General features: G+C 39.5%; 1 protein-coding gene across 1 annotated transcript in view; it reads right to left on the bottom strand.

Annotated features, from left to right (window-relative positions):
* Nucleotides 1-943: 943 nt before the first annotated feature.
* TMEM236 (transmembrane protein 236) overlaps nt 944-17,973 on the bottom strand; it is a 41,304-nt gene continuing 24,274 nt past the window's right edge. Inside the window, exon 4 of the mRNA XM_005891937.3 lies at nt 944-4,482. Within this exon, the coding sequence (XP_005891999.1) occupies nt 3,902-4,482 (581 nt within the window). The 3' untranslated portion in view covers nt 944-3,901. The remainder of the gene's footprint in view (nt 4,483-17,973) is intronic.

Raw genomic sequence — 17,973 nt, forward strand, 5'->3', positions numbered from 1 at the left:
TGCTTTTTCCATGATCCAGTGGATGTTGGCAATTTGATCTCTGGTTCCTCTGCCTTTTTGAAAACCAGCTTGAACATCAGGAAGTTCACGGTTCACATATTGCTGAAGCCTGGCTTGGAGAATTTTGACCATTACTTTACTAGCATGCGAGATGAGTGCAACTGTGTGGTAGTTTGAGCATTCTTTGGCATTGCCTTTCTTTGGGATTGGAATGAAAACTGACCTTTTCCAGTCCTGTGGCCACTGTGGAGTTTTCCAAATTTGCTGGCATATTGAGTGCAGCACTTTCACAGCATCATCTTTCAGGATTTGGAATAGCTCAACTGGAATTCTATCACCTCCACTAGCTTTGTTCGTAGTGATGCTTTCTAAGGCCCACCTGACTTCACATTCCAGGATGTCTGGCTCTAGGTCAGTGATCACACCATCGTGATTATCTGGGTCATGAAGATCTTTTTTGTACAGTTCTTCTGTGTATTCTTGCCATCTCGTCTTAATATCTTCTACTTCTGTTAGATCCATACCATTTCTGTCCTTTATCGAGCCCATCTTTGCATGAAATGTTCCTTTGGTAGCTATGATTTTCTTGAAGAGATCTCAGTCTTTCCCATTCTGTTGTTTTCCTCTATTTCTTTGCATTGATCACTGAAGTTTTTCTTATCTCTTCTTGCTATTCTTTGGAACTCTGCATTCAGATGTTTATATCTTTCCCTTTCTCCTTTGCTTTTCACTTTTCTTCTTTTCACAGCTATTTGTAAAGCCTCCCTTGGATGGAGAAAAATATACCATGATTAGTGTTAGCATGGTATATTTTTCTCCATCCATTTTCTTTTAACCTATATGTAACGTTTATAACTTTTTATAAGGACACAAAAGCTGCACGGTCTTAAAAAAAAACCATTAGAAACAATGAGAATTGCAATGTAATTTTAATAGCATAACTTTTAATCACAGAGTGTATAACAACCAATGCTTTATTAGCATAATTTGCTGCAATGCCTGTTAAATACCATAGACAAAGTTTATAAACACGCGCATACCCTTAAAACTATTAAATTACATTAGGTACTCTGTAATTTTCCTGCTACATGGAGTCTTTTGTACATGCCTTCATTATTTATACAGTGTTGTGACTCTCCAAAATATCAGGCACATTCATGTTCAAATATTACGTGCAAAATGCATTCTAAACTCCAATAAGTAATACTTCCCAAATTATCTGAGCGTTGTTCACTGTATAAATTCCAATACAAAGGTAAATATAAATGTACATAAAATATTTTCATATTTAGGAATATTACAATCAACTACATAGTTATATCAGAGAAGGCAATGGCACCCCACTCCAGTACTCTTGCCTGGAAAATACAATGGACAGAGGAGTCTGGTGGGCTGCAGTCCATGGGGTCGCTAAGAGTCGGACACGACTGAGCGACTTCACTTTCACTTTTCACTTTCATGCATTGGAGAAGGACATGGCAACCCACTCCAGTGTTCTTGCCTGGAGAATCCCAGGGACGGGGGAGCCTGGTGGGCTGCCGTCTATGGGGTCGCACAGAGTCGGACATGACTGAAGCGACTTAGCAGCAGCACATAGTTATATATTCTTCTTAATAAAAAATAATCAGGTATAAATTGAAATAAATTATTTGTATGACAATCTGGTTTTAGAGTTATAAGCATTATAAGTTTCTATGGGATTGACAGAGGAAGATAAAATGCATTGTTAAACAAGATATGCTCAGGCCTTTCTTTAAGGAATTTAAAGATTAATGAGGAACTCAGAAAAGCAAACACCCAATGAAAGTCTTTAAAAGTGCTATAGTTAGGGTTCTGAAAGAACTCATAAGAGGGACACTTTGATGTCTGATGAATTAATACCTACATCAAGTTTAAGTCCTTTAAAATTTTAACCTTTTTCAAAAAACATTTATTTATTTGGCTCTGCCAGGTCTTTAGTTGCAGCATGCAGGATCTAGCTCCCTGACTGGGGATTGAATCTAGTAGCCTGCAGGTGGGAGCATGGAGTCTTAGCCACAGGACCACCAGGGAAGTCCGCTTACATCAACTTTAATCTCTATATTCAGTAGATTACTCACTTCTAAACATAACACTATTTGATGAAAAATTATAGTCTGAGGTAACCTGAAGATTTCACATATTATTTTTCACAAGTGTATGGTTTAAATTATTATTCCCAGAGAGTAAGCAAAGACACAGAAAAGAAAAAAATAGGAAAATTAAAACAATGCATTAAGCTACCTGTTTCTCTGTAGGGATTTGATCCAATTAAAAGTCTTAGCATTTATCAGTTATTATAGTTAGCCAGACAATACAATGAAAACACTCCCTATCTAGTTAATCCTCTCAGACCTATAAAGTACTATTTAACCTTATTTGTAGCTCAAACAGTAAAGAATCTGCCTGCAGTGCAGGAGACCTGTGTTGGGAAAATCCCCTGGAGAAGGGAATGGCAATCCACTCCAGTATTCTTGCCTGGAGAATCCCATGGAAAGAGGAGCCTGGCAGACTACAGTTCATGGCAGACTACATTGCAAAGAGTCACACAGGACTGAGCAACTAACACTACTAACCTTATTAAAGTACCAGTAATATACTCACTTTTGGATGTTTGCCCCAAGTCATAAAACCAGAAGTTAAGCTTTTAGCAACTGTGAATAGACCTTATCTTAAGTATAAGGAAAAACCATAAAGCCTAGGGGGAGAGTGAGACTGGAGGATTTGGTGGAGAGTTGGAACGGCAGTAAAATCAGTTATTCATTCTTTAAGCTATTTGTTACCGAAGATCACTGAAGAGACTGCCTGTGTAAAACATTACTCTGCACATGTAAGACTCTCAGAAATCTCTGTAGCATCGGTAAATTTATATAGAGTGGAGAGCCCCTGCTATGTATATCTGAGGGTATCCCAACATATGAAATCAAATCACATAATTCCATATTTAATTATTTAATGTCAAGATAACTATTATATATTATCACAAAAAACACTAATGCACTTGCTGTTATATTTGTAAGTTGAACTTCTAACTTTAAACAGGGCTTGCACCTTGCTTTCATGATGGTATCAAATTCCACAAATAAATATTCTTTTACTTTGAAATTTCCCTCTTCAATTAATGGCTTCCTGTTATAAAAGTTTATCTATATCTTACCTTAACTTCATTACATTAGATTGAGTCAAATGTCTGTGAAATTAAATTGCTTTCTCTGCTGAAATCAACTGACTACATAAAAATCTCTTGCCACAGTGGAATAAAGAACATAATTACATGTCTGAAGGAGACTCTTAAACAATTCAATTTTTTTTTTTAAATACATGAATCAGCCATGGGTGTGCATGTGTCCCCAGTCCTGAATTCCCCTTCCACCTCCCTCCCCATCCTATCCCTCAGGGTCCATTTGTTAAAAGTATTGATAGAATCTAAACTTATTTAATAATAACAGGCTTATTTCCTAAAATTAATTTTAACAAATTCTTGTAATGCCCTTTCTGTCAACAGTAAAAAAATCTCATTCTTGGACTAACTTAGCAGGAAGACATGTTCTCATTTTTTTTTTTTTTTATGTTCTCATTTTTTAAGATGCTTTACTGAAGGGTACTTTTAGAAAAAATGCAGAATACGTAACAAAATTAACTACTGACATTTTCTACAAATCGAGGGGAACCAACTTATTAGACTACAACTTTGCTTACATTTAGCACCATTTGCATACATTTAAAAAATTGACATGTTATAGTTTTTAAAAATAGTTTTTTCTCTAGCATCTATTTCTTCATTTCTTCCTAGAGCACAAAGTAACGTATGCCTGCCCCCCAAAAAGATCACAAATATATGCATGTGCATAAAAAAGAGGTTTGACTATAGGACATTTTCTCTTTAAAAAGATCTCTCAAAGGTAGAGAACATCCTGAATCTTGTTAAGAAATTGAAGTAAACATAAGACAGAGTCACCAGCACATTTTTAAAAAGACCCAATACGGGTGTGATTGTTCCCAGGCCTATGATTAAACTCAGTCTAACAAAGATAAAAGGTAGATCCTGGAGAAGGATGGCAAAGGAATTCAGAAGCGGGTTCCGGGGAGTGAATATCATTCGAAGAAGAGAAATGTAACTGAAGATGTAGACCGCGTACACCCAACCTGACTTGTACACCCTGGGGTGTCCGGCCACCCGCACCATTTCTATGGTGTCAGCCCACAGCGGAAAGCTCCCGAGGAAGATCTCTGCACGCACGTCCTGCTGGGACAGCGTTCTCAGGATTCCCCACTCAAAGGTGGGATCCTGGGGTCCCTCCAGCTCAGGAGAGGAGTTCCCTGTGGCGCCTCCTAGTGGCCGCGACAAGTGGGTCCTGTTGGCTGGCTGTGGGCGAGTCGGGTTTTCTTCATTTTGCTTCGCTTCACATGTCACAGTTCTTATTTGTTGCAAATTGGTCGTATGGATGTGCCTGTCTTCATTACCTGCAACAAATTGATTTATTTAAATTTTAAATTTTTATTAAAATGTAACTTTTCATTCAATTTTATTTAAACTTACAGGGATTTCCCTGGTGATCCAGTGGCTAAGATTCCATGCTCTGAATGCAGGGGCTTGGGTTTGATCCCTGGTCAGGGAACTAGATCTACAGGCTGCAACCAAAAGGTCAGGCTCAGCTGCAAGGAAGACGGAAGGGCCCACAGGCTGCAACCCAATAAATAAGTGACTGTGTGTGTTACTGGCTCAATTGTGTCTGACTCTTTGTGACCCCAGGGGGTGTAGCCCACCAGGCTCCTCCATCCATGGGATTTTCCAGGCATGAATACTGGAGTGGGTTGCCATTTCCTTCTCCAATAAACAAATAAAAGAATAAATATTATAAAATAAATAAATAAATATTACCTTATTTATATTTGGTGCAGTCAAATAAATTTAGAAATAAATTTAAATTTTAAATGCTTTATTTAAATTTTTAAATTTTAAATAAAATTTAACTTTTAAATGCTTTATTTAAATTTTTAAATTTTAAATAAAATTTAACTTTTCCTTCAATTTGTTTAAAATTTAAACATTTTAAATTTCAAAATTTATTTAAACATAAAATTCTTAAATTTTTATTTAAAGTGAAATTTTTATTTAAACTTGAAAATGAAATACGAGTGATCTCTTATTTGAGGTCTGTGTCACACATAGAACTTCAAGATAGCAATGGATAGCACAGTGCCAAAAAATGTAGAAGCAGAGAATGCTCTTTATGTCTTTGCATTTCCTGAGGTATGGATCCTAAGTCATTCTTACCGTTTCAAAATAATACCCATTACTGATTACTGAGCTAAGTAAACACTTTCACACATTGACTCATTTAATCCTCAGGAAAAAGTTGAGAAATAGGGATTACTATCCCAGTGGATAAATATGGAAACTGGAGTCTAAGAGAGAAAAAGACACCTGAATTCAAATACACAGTTAGGAATGAGCAGAGCTGGAATTCATACCCAGACTTGTCTGACCCCAATTGACAATCTCTTAACTTTATCACTTTCTAGAGGCAATACATCAAGTGCTAATTATAAGCCATACACATATCATAAAATCAAATGACTCAAAAGTTCAATGGTTCAGTCTCATCACTTTATAAGAAGCCTACAGGAATGACTACAACCCAGATCTCCAGGTTTAGAGTTTGGTGCTAAGAGGGTCTTTTTTTGAGCATGAGAGAGTTTTAGTGAAGGGTAACTGTTGGGGGCCAGCGTGAGGCACTCCGCCCATGGCAAAGGTCATGAGGAAGGAGGCTCGACATACGCAAAGGCGGGATCGAGCCTCAGGAGACCCCCTGGAAATTCTCGAGCATCTACCCCCATAACCAGAGCCTGCCTACTTTACTACTTTGTGCTCTCACCTACACCTCTGACTTTACAGGGGGCTGTCCCCCACCACCTCTTTCAGAGAAGGAGTTAACTTAGAGCTCCAGTTAATAATAATTCCTGGGCGTGACAAGAGTGTTTTAACCTACAAACTCCTCTGAAGGTTCTCTAGCCTGCCTGACAGGCTTGTCCGGCCACATGTGATTGCTCACAGCCTCCCAACCGTGAGAGGCACGAAATGCTTTAAACCTTCTAAAAACAGGTTCTTTAGAGAAGTTAGAAAACTATTAGTATAAGTATAGTGGGCTGATTAGAAATTGTATTAGTGAAGGGTTTTTCATTTGTTGAGCCAATGTTTACTGCTAAGTCTCCACATCCCCTGCCCTTACACACATTAATGAATATATAGAAGAAATAAGTATTAACCTTTGATATAAATCACGTTAGACCTCAGGCCAAGTAAATTCTTTCCTTAACTAAAACCCACTACACCCTCACCCTATAGGAATGTAACTTTATTTGGGTGGTGTCTGTTTTAAGAATAATCACCCCTGGAGAAATAAGTGTTGACTGACTGCTGTCACAAGGAGAGGGTCATAAATTGTCAGCAGGCCCCCTGGCCAGAAGATGATGTAACACCCCTAAGACCTCTGTATACATTTGTATGAAGCACCTGAATTTAATAAAAGTCAAGACTGCTGTCCCCACATGACTTTTGTATAACACCTCAGTGTATAAAAACAGACCCTGGAAAATAAAGAATTGAGATCAGTTTCTTGAAAGACTGGTCTCCCCATGTCTCTCTCTCTCTCAAACTCTGGCTCAGTCTCCATCTGGAGCGTGGAACCCGCCATGCTTACTAATTATGCCTGGGCTTCTAAGATCTGACCGGGGAGGCCTCAGTGTCTCCTCTCCTTCGGAAGAACGGAAGGACACCTGCGGCCTACGTAAGTGGTGCAAACTTCTTGTCTTGAAGTTTTATTGGTCTCCCGCGTAAACCAAGCTACTCAGCCTCTTTTCTCCACTGAATTTTCCTCCTGAGCTATCCTCATTCTATTACTCTTTATATCTCTAATTAATATTTAGATAAGTCGCCGATGCCGTCCCCGCTTTGAATACCCTGGATCAGCCGGGGCTGGACCCCGGCAGGTAACATTCTGAACTCAAGATTTTTAAGCTGTTCTTTCCCCCAAAATTTTTGAACTAGTCAGTATGATTGTTTAGACAAGTATCTCATTTGTGACCATGAAGCTGTGGCTGATCAACAGGTCAGTCATCTGAATGAATAGGGTGTTCCTGTCAGCATCACAAAAGTGTGTGTGTGTGTGTGAGAGAGAGAGAGAGAGAGAGAGAAAGTGAATATGTGTGTCTCTCCATACACACATGGGTATTAAGGTTGTGATTATGAAGGAATCTCAGATCTCAGAACTTACTGCTGATGATAGGACTTATCTATGAAAGAAACAGAACATTATTTTCCAAACATTTAACCACTTAGGCACCATTTTCACTGCTAAGAATTTCTCAGCTCTTGACACAGTTTACTCAGCCAACAACATGCTGAGCTGTCACATTCCTTGATAAGATAAAATTTAAAGAGAGTCATTAGACGGAATAACTCTAAAGGTTAAAGACACAAAGGCAATAAAATTTGTTGAAATGTACTGAGCAGAAGTGAAAACATTTTAAAACAAATAAGTTATTATGATTAATGACTAACAAAGGGCTTGATGACTATAAGTAGGAGTTGTTTAAAGAACATACTTCAGTTTTCTTTCTATACAATTATTTTAAAATTGTAAGTGTGAATTGAGTACATTTATTAATTTAAAAAATAAATTTTTGAGATATTACTTCCTTCTGGTATGAATTATTCATAAGTATTAGGACTCATGACCCTTAGAAACTTCCTTATCAAACTTAAGATGTATTTAAGATGTCACAGTAGCATGAGTAAGAATCGTTTTTTTTATTAGAATATAGTTGACTTATAATGTTATGTTAGTTTCACGTGCATAGCAAAGTGATTCATATATATATACATATATGGTGATTGAGCTACCCTGCATCCAAGGTCAGGGGCGACAGCCGAGAGGAGCTACCCTACATGCAAGGTAAGGAGCAGCGGCTGTGCTTTGCTGGAGCAACTGTGAAGAGATACCCCACATTCAAGGTAAGAGAAACTCAAGTAACACAGTAGGCACTGAAAGAGGGCAGACAGACTGAAACCACAATCACAGACAACTAGCCAATCTGATCACACGGACCACAGCTTGTCTAACTCAATGAAACTAAGCCATGTCGTGTGAGGCCACACAAGACGGACGGGTCATGGTGGAGAGGTCTGACAGAATGTGGTCCACTAGAGAAGGGAATAGTAAACCACTTCAGTATTCTTGCCTTGAGAACACCATGAACACTATGAAAAGGCAAAAAGATAGGACACTGAAAGATGAACTCCCCAGGTTGGTAGGTGCCCAATATGCTCCTGGAGATCTGTGGAGAAATGACTCGAGAAAGAATGAAGGGATGGAGCCAAAGCAAAAACAACACCCAGTTGTGGATGTGACTGGTGATAGAAGCAAGGTCCAATGCTGTAAAGAGCAATATTGCATAGGAATCTGAAATTTTAGGTCCATGAATCAAGGCATATTGGAAGTGGTCAAACAGGAGATGGCAAGAGTGAACCTCGACATTCCAGGAATCAGCAAACTAAGATGGACTGGAATGGGTGAATTTAACTCAGATGACCATTTTATCTACTACTGTGGGCAAGAATCCCTCAGAAGAAATGGAGTAGCCATCATAGTCAACAAAAGAGTCCAAAATGCAGTACTTGGATGCAATCTGAAAAATGATAGAAGGATCTCTGTTTGTTTCCAAGGCAAACCATTCAATATCACGGTAATCCAAGTCTATGCATTGACCAGTAAGGTGAAGAAGCTGAAGTTGAATGGTTCTATGAAGACCTACAATACCTTTTAGAACTAACACCCAAAAAAGATGTCCTTTTCATTATAGGGGACTGGAATGCAAAAGTAGGAAGTCAAGAAATGCCTGGAGTAACAGGCAAATTTGGCCTTGGAGTACAGAATGAAGCATGGCAAAGGCTAATAGAGTTTTGCCAAGAAAATGCACTGGTCATAGCAAACACCCTCTTCCAACAACACAAGAAAAGTTGCTACACATGGACATCACCAGATGGTCAACACCAAAATCAGATTGATTATATTCTTTGCAGCCAAAGATGGAGAAGCTCTATACAGTCAGCAAAAACAAGACCAGGAGCTGACTGTGGCTCAAATCACAAACTTCTTATTGCCAAATTCAGACTTAAATTGAAGAAAGGGTGGGAACCACTAGACCATTCAGGTATGATATAAATCAAATTCCTTATGATTAAACAGTGGAAGTGAGAAATAGATTTAAGGGACTAGACTGATAGATAGAGTGCCTGATGAACTATGGACTGAGGTTCATGACATTGTACAGGAGACAGAGATCAAGACCATCAAGAAAAAGAAATGCAAAAAGGCAAAATGGCTGTCTGGGGAGGCCTTACAAATAGCTGTGAAAAGAAGAGAAGTAAAAAACAAAGGAGAAAAGGAAAGATATACCCATTTGAATGCAGAATTCCAAAGAATAGCAAGGAGAGATAAGAAAGCCTTCCTCTGCAATCAATGCAAAGAAATAGAGGAAAACAATAGAATGGGAAAGACTAGAGATCTCTTCAAGAAAATTAGAGATACCAAGGGAACATTTCATGCAAAGATGGGCTCAAGAAAGGACAGAAATGGTATGGACCTAACAGAAGCAGAAGATATTAAGAAGAGGTGGCAACAATACACAGAACTGTACAAAAAAGATCTTCATGACCCAGATAATCACGATGGTGTGATCACTCACCTACAGCCAGACATCCTGGAATGTGAAGTCAAGTGGGCCTTAGGAAGCATCACTACAAAGCTAGTGGAGGTGATGGAATTCCAGTTGAGCTGTTTCAAATCCTAAAAGATGATGCTGTGAAAGTGCTGCACTCAGTATGTCAGCAAATTTGGAAAACTCCGCAGTGGGCACAGGACTGGAAAATTTTCATTCCAATCTCAAAGAAAGGTAATGCCAAAGAATGCTCAAACTACCACACAATTGCACTCATCTCACACGCTAGTAAAGTAATGCTCAAAATTCTTTAAGTCAGGCTTCAGCAATACGTGAACCATGAACTTCCAGATGTTCAAGCTGGTTTTAGAGGCAGAGGAACCAGAGATCAAATTGCCAACATCGGCTGGATCATCGAAAAAGCAAGAGAGTTCCAGAAAAACATCTTCTTCTGCTTTATTGACTATGCCAAAGCCTTTGACTGTGTGGATCACAATAAACTGTGGAAAATTTTGAAAGAGATGGGGATACCAGACCACCTGATCTGCCTCTTGAGAAACCTGTATTCATGTCAGGAAGCAACAGTTAGAACTGGACATGGAACAACAGACTGGTTCCAAATTGGGAAGGGAGTACGTCAAGGCTGTATATTGTTACCCTGCTTATTTAGCTTATATGCAGAGTACCTCATGAGAAACGCTGGGCTGGAAGAAGCACAAGCTGGAATCAAGATTGCTGGGAGAAATATCAACAACCTCAGATATGCAGATGATACCACTCTTATGGCAGAAAGTGAAGAAGAACTAAAGAGCCTCTTGATGAAAGTGAAAGAGGAGAGTGAAAAGTTGGCTTAAAGCTCAACATTCAGAAAACTAAGATCATGTCATCCAGTCCCATCATTTCATGGCAAATAGATGGGGAAACAGTGGAAACAGTGGCTAACTTTAATTTTTGGGGCTCCAAAATCACTGCAGATGGTGATTGCAGCCATGAAATTAAAAGACACTTACTCCTTGGAAGGAAAGTTATGACCAACCTAGACAGCATATTAAAAAGCAGAGACATCACTTTGTTACCAAAGTCCATCTAGTCAAGGCTATAGTTTTTCCAGTAATTATGTATGGATGTAAGAGTTGGACTATAAAGAAAGCTGAGCACAGAAGAATTGATGCTTTTGAACTGTGGTGTTGGAGAAGACTCTTGAGAGTCCCTTGGACCGCAAGGAGATCCAACCAGTCCATTTTAAAGCAGATCAGTCCTGAGTGTTCATTGGAAGGACTGATGTTGAAGCTGAACCTCCAGTCCTTTGGCCACCTGATATGAAGAGCTGACTCATCTGAAAAGACCCTGATGCTGGGAAAGATTGAGGGCAGGAGGAGCGGGGGATAACAAAGGATGGGATGGTTGGATGGCATCACTGACTCAATGGATGTGAGTTTGGGTAAACTCCGGGAGTTGGTGATGGACAGGGAGGCCTGGCATGCTGCAGTCCATGGGTTCGCAAAGAGTCAGACACGACTGAGCCACTGAACTGAACTGAACTTATGGTGATTGACTGAGTCCTCATTCGTGTCCGACTCTTGTGACCCCATGGACTATGGTCTGCCAGGCTCCTCTTTTTCAGATTCTTTGCCATATAAGTTATTACAAAATATTGAATAGAGTTCCCTGTGCTATTACAGTAGGTCCTTTTTAGTTATCTATTTTATATATAGTAGTATGCACATGTAAATCTCAATTTCCTAATTTATCCCTTCCTGCCATGTTTCCCCTTTGGTAACCATAAGTCTGATTTCGAAATCTGTGAGTCTGTTTCTGTTCTGTAATAAGTTCATCTCTGTCGTTTAAAAATAATTTCATTTAGTTATTTTTGGCCGTGCTGGGTCTTCGTTGCCGCACAGGCTTTCCTCTAGTTGCGGCAGGCAGGGGCTACTCTCTAGTTGTGGTGAGTGGGCTTCTCACTGCAGTGGCTTCTCTTGTTGCAGAGCACAGGCTCTAGGGTTTGCAGGCTTCAGTAGTGGGCTCAACAGTTGCAGCTCCTGGACTCTAGAGCACAGGCTCGATAGTTGTGATGCATGGGCTTAGTTGCTCCGTGGCATGTAGAATCTTTACAGATGAAGGATTGATCCCATGTCTCCTGAATTAGCAGGCAGATTCTTTACCACTGAGCCACCAAGGAAGCCCTGCGTCATTTTTTAAAATTAGATTTCACATATAAGTGAGACCATATGACAATAGAATACTACTCAGCCATAAAAATAAGTTAAAAAAAAATGAAATAACGCCATTTGCAGCAACATGAATGGACCTAGAAATTATCATATTTAATGAAGTCAGAGTAAGGAATCATTTTGATAAATTACACTCAAGAGAGAAAAATACACTTATTTTTTAAACTTCTCTTGTTTGCAAGATATTATTTTAATAATCATAAAATCATCTTTTAAAACTCAGATGCTTACTTACATCAATTGTATCTCTTATTTTACCAAAAAATAAACCAATGTAGAAAATAGAGTGTGTTGTGTCTTAGAGTACACTCCTTCACCTCTCTTAGTAGATAAAAGTGTTCAAGTGAAAACCCAAATTCCTTTGTTAATATAAAGAACACAGCATATAATACAGGCTCTTGAGGATGACTGCAAATTCAGCATTATTTCAAGGCCAGGAAGTGCCATCTAAGAAGTGACACATTAACAGTTTTTAAACAGTGAGGGTCATAATATCTGAGGATAAGAGCTGTTGGTTTGAACAATAAATTCTTATCTATTTATTTTTAATTGAAGGATAATTGCTTTATAGTATTGCATTGGTTTCTATCAAACATCAGTATGAATCAGCCATAGGTTTACCCATGTCCCTTCACACTTGAACCTCCCTCCCATTTCCCCCTCATCCCACCCCTCTAGGCTGTTACCAAACCCCAGTTTGAGTTCCCCAGAGTCACATAGCAAATTCCCATTGCCTATGTATTTTACATATGGTAATGTATGTTTCCATGTTACTCTCTCCATACCTCCCACCCTCATCTCCCCCTACAACACCCCAGCCATGTCCATAAGTCTTGAGCAATGAATTTTTAGGTAGGGTTCATTTTTAATGAAATGAGAAGAAGGCCTTAATCCATGTGTATTTGGTAAAACCAGGCCTGGAAGCCTCCCATTTCTCCATAGCTCATTAGGGACTAGTTTAGATTTGGGGACTAGCTTAGGGGACTAGTCCTCTTACCAAGTAAGAAACACTTTAACTAAGAGCTGGAAAGCTCTGCTGGCCTCTCAGAGGGGAGGGCAGAGTTGAGGATGCCAAGAAACCATCTGGTCATTAGAACAGACCAGCAAATTTATCCCCTAGTCACGTAAACCTTCATGTATTCGTTACTGTTTCCTTAGGCTCCATGATCACTTTCCCTCCAAATTAGTATTTTTTAAAATTTCCACTCACAGTTGAAATTCTTTTCATTGTTGCTGTTAATTGTCAGGGTTCTGTTTGGGGGAAACTATATTTATTTGTGCAAAATCGGTAAAAGATGTAAACACAAAGAGCAGTCTGTTCACTTCCTGAAAGGCTCACATTCTCTGTAAAAAGCACAAATAGCAGCCATTCTGTGCAGTTCCCCACAGCTAAAGCCAGTCACCAAAACTTTTTGTCCTCACTGTGCATGCTATATAATTAAAGAAATGCAATTTTGATAACAGAAAAATGTTTAAGTAACATACCCCTTTTACTTTATTATTTCTTTATAGTGATGTATTTCTATCTCTAACTTTTACCCCAAAACTGTTTTGATCACTTCCAGGGAAAATGTAAGTACAATATAACAAATCAGTAGGGAGGAATTTTCCACAGTGAGCATGTATTCCTCTTGCAAAGAGAAAGAGAAAGCAAAAAAAGTTATTTTTCTCTTCATTTTCTTTATTTTCTCTACTCATGTTATTTTAGGAACTAACACAAGCTGGAATCGAGATTGCCAGAAGAAATATCAATAACCTCGGACATGCAGATGACAGCACCCCATGGCAGAAAGTGAAGAAGAACTAAAGAGCTTCTTGATGAAAGTGAAAGAGGAGAGTGAAAAAGTTGGCTTAAAGCTCAACATTCAGAAAACTAAGATCATGGCATCTGGTCCCATCACTTCATGGCAAATAGATGGGGAAACAATGGAAAGAGTGACAGACTTTACCTTTTGGGGCTCCAAAATCACTGCAGATGGTGACTGGAGCCATGAAATTAAAAGATGCTTGCTCCTTGGAAGAAAAGCTATGACCAACCTAGACAGCATATTAAAAAGCATAGACATTACTTTGTGACAAAGGTCTGTCTAGTCAAAACTGTGGTTTTTCCAGTAGTCATGTATGGATATGAGAATGGAATATAAAGAAAGCTGAGTGCCAAAGAATTGATGCTTTTGAACTGTGGTGTTGAAGAAGACTTCAATGAATATTCATTGGAAGGACTGATGCTGAAGCTGAAACTCCAATACTTTGGCCACTTGATGCGAAGAACCAACTCACTGGAAAAGACTCTGATGCTGGGAAAGACTGAGGACAGAAGTGGGGGACAGAGGATGAGATGGTTGGATGGCATCACCGACTCAATGGACATGAGTTTGAGTAGGCTCCAGGAGTTGATGATGGACAGGGAGGCCTGGCATGCTATAGTCCATGGGGTTGCAAAGAGTCGGACATGACTGAGTGACTGAACTGAACTGAAAAGTTACTTAAATAAAAAGAGTGAGAGAGAGAAGGATCACAAGAAAGGGCAGCTAAAAACAAGGCAGGAATGAAGCTGCTACTAGGACTGCACTTTTTAAAAGAAATCAATATTTTTATTCATTCCAAAATTTCATTCTGTGTAGCTTAGGGGTAAAACAGCATTTTTGAAGAAAAATGGGGGCTGGGATCAAGTACCAACAGCAGGCAAGTGCTAGGTCATGCCACTGGCAGGGAAGAGGCGTCAATACTGCCTCTGCAAACAGCGGCTTCAAAACTGCTCCTCATGGTCCAGTGGTTAAGACTCCATGCTTCCACTGCGAGGGACACAGGCTCAATCCCTGGTCGGGGAACTAAGATCGCCACATGGTGCGGCCACAAAACTGCTGCTGATATTGGCTAAGGGCTGAATCAATTGGACAACCAAGCTGTCTGCTGTGATGAGACAAACTGTAGAGTGCTGTTCCAAGCTTAGACTGGGTTTTGAGAACAGTGCAGCAGGTAACGTGCCCACCTTCATCACCCTGTCTCCTGACATCACATCAACAGGCACAGAAGAATAAACTGTGGCAGGGCTCTCAAAGGAAGGTAAGTTCTGTGATGAGAGACTACCCCAGGAGTCTGAATTAGACTGGCAGTCAAGCACAGCTCATCTCCGAAGTCACAGTTAAAGTGAAAGTGAAGTCACTCAGTTGTGTCTGACTCTTTGTGACCCCATGGACTGTAGCCTACCAGGCTCCTCTGTCCATGGGATTTTCCAGGCAAGAATATTGGAGTGGGTTGCCATTTCCTTCTCCAGGAGATCTTCCTGACCCAGGGATTGAACCCTGGTCTCCCGCATTGTAGGCAGATGTTTTACCTTCTGAGCCACCAGGGAAGATTGACAGTTAAACACAGACCTAAAGAATGCATGGGAATAAATTATGTGAAGAATGGAGAAAGAACTTTTCAGGTGGTAGAGAGAACAGGTGCAAATATCTTTCAGCTAAAGGGACTTCCCTGATGGTCCAATGGTTAAGAATCTGCCTTCCAATGCAGGGCACAAGGGTCACAGATTCAATCCCTAGTCGGGGAATTAAGACCGCACATGCAGTACACTAAGCCTGTGCACCACAACTAGAGAAGCCTGCACGCTGTCACGAAGACCCAGCACAGCCCCCCAAGAGAAAAAGATCCTTCAGCTAACATGAACTGAAAGGAGAGTGTGATGAGGGGGAAGCAGACAGAGAAGAGTGATGAGGGGGAAGCAGACAGAGAAGAGGAGAGAAGCTGTGATTTATGCAGGGTTTTCTATATACGAGGAACTGTGTTAAGCCCTTTCTATGCATCCATTCACTTGATCCTTATAAAAACTGTATGATGTGGTTACCAAAGGGGACAGTGGGGAGAGGGATAAATTAGGTATATGGGATTAACAGATACATACTACTATATGTAAAACAGACAAACAACAAGGATTTACTGTATAACACAGAGAACTATATTCAACACCTTGTAATAAGCCATAACAGAAAAGAATTTGAATATATACATATCAATATATTGATATATAACTGAATCACTTTGCTGTACACTTGAAACTAACACGATATTGTAAATCAACAAAGGTTCATTAATAATAAGCCTCTATGATGTAGCTACTACTATTTTCCATTTTATTTTTAAATTCATTTTCTTTAAAGATTTTTTTTTTTGATGTGTACCATTTTTAAAGTCTTTATTGAGTTTGTTACAATATTACTTCTGTTTTATAGTTTTTGGCCATGAGGCATGTGGGATCTTAGTGCCCCAAGCAGGGATTGAACCCACATCCCCTGTATTGGAAGGGGGAGTCTTAACCCCTGGACCACTGGGTAAGTCTCCTATTTTCCCATTTTAAAGATAAACAAACTGAGGTAGGGAGAGACTAAGAATTGTTTCCAGGGTCACACAGCAAATAAGGAGAGGGACGGAGCATGAAACTCAAACATCTAACCATTAGACCACATGCTTATTGGGCATGATAAAGTTTGTGGACTTGATTCTAAGTTCACTGAAGATGGGGACATTGGAGGGCAGGAGAGATGACTTGGGGATTCAGTAAAGAGGCTGTTGAGGCTGTCAAGGCAGCCAATGCCCCCATTGGATTGTTACTCAACTCACAGCAACCAGAAGATGAAATTAAAGACTTGGTCAGAAAAAGTATGATAGGTCTTGATGAACAATTTCCAAAGTTAATTTTGCCCTGAGACAAAAATGATCTAGAGAAAGCAAAATTCTAATAATTTAGATATAACATGATGAGGGGAAAAAAATCTGGAAAAGAAGAAAAGCCACAGTCTTACGGAAGATTTTTTTTAAATATATGAAACACACAAAGAACTTTTAGTCATAGTACTTTAAGAGAATAAAAAATAAAACATACAGCATCTAAAATAAACACTTTAATATATCTAAGTGTTTAAAATACAGATTATAACCATTGTTATTTTGACCCTCTCCAAACCCGTCAATCCTAAAGGAAATCAACCCTGAATATTCATTGGAAGGACTAATGCTGAAGCTCCAATACTCTGGCCACCTGATGAGAAGAACTGACTCATTGGAAAACACCCTGATGCTGGGAAAGATTGAGGGTGGGAGAAGGGGGAGACAGAGGATGAGATGGTTGAATGGCATCATTAATTCAATGGGCATGAGTTTGAACAAACTCTGGGAGATGGTGAAGGACAGGGAAGCCTGGCGTGCTATAGTCCATGGGGTCTCAAAGAGGGACTGAACAGCAACTGACTAAACTCACTGATCTGTGTCTATACACAGTCTCCTTTGAGAAGCATGTCTGAGGTTGGGAAGACAAGTACTACCACTGCCAAGTAATAAATGATGAAACCCAGCACCAACCTCCCAGCGTGATTATGATGAAGAATTGAAGCAGTGTTTGTAAAGCATTAGTGTCTGACACAGAGAAACAGTTACTTATGTGTTAAATAAGTAATGGGTAGCCATTGCTAAATCATCTATTGTTTCAAATGAATTAGAAGAAAATAGAAGATAGAATGCAGTAAACAGTGATTACAGTTTGTTCAACTTTGGTTATAGTTACACTGCAACCCAGCATCCCATATATCAGGAGAGGTTAAAAAGTTGGAGACAGAGTGTCACACTATAGAGCCTGATTCTTTCATTCTTAGATTTGCCTGTGCACGTGACAAAGCCAAAAACTACTGCATGGATATACCCTACGCAGGCAGAGACAGCTTGCACCAGCTGACAAGAGCATGTAGTATGTACTGCTTCTCAATTCTGTGATCAGTGATCAGCGATACCACCTTGGTATCTGGATATTTATTATGATGAGAGTATTCACACTAGAAAAGCTGGCAAATGCTATCCATAAGGACTTTTACCCCTCCTCAACCAGGAGAGAGAGTTTAAATACTGGCCAGCATACTACTATCTCTCTGCTCAAAACTGCATACAAGTTTTCATAAAATAATAATAATAATGAATTCAACCCATCATCAGTTCTGCAGAATCTCATGGG

The sequence above is a fragment of the Bos mutus genome, chromosome 13 (assembly GCF_027580195.1).
Source record: "Bos mutus isolate GX-2022 chromosome 13, NWIPB_WYAK_1.1, whole genome shotgun sequence".
NCBI classification, from domain to species: Eukaryota; Metazoa; Chordata; class Mammalia; order Artiodactyla; family Bovidae; genus Bos; species Bos mutus.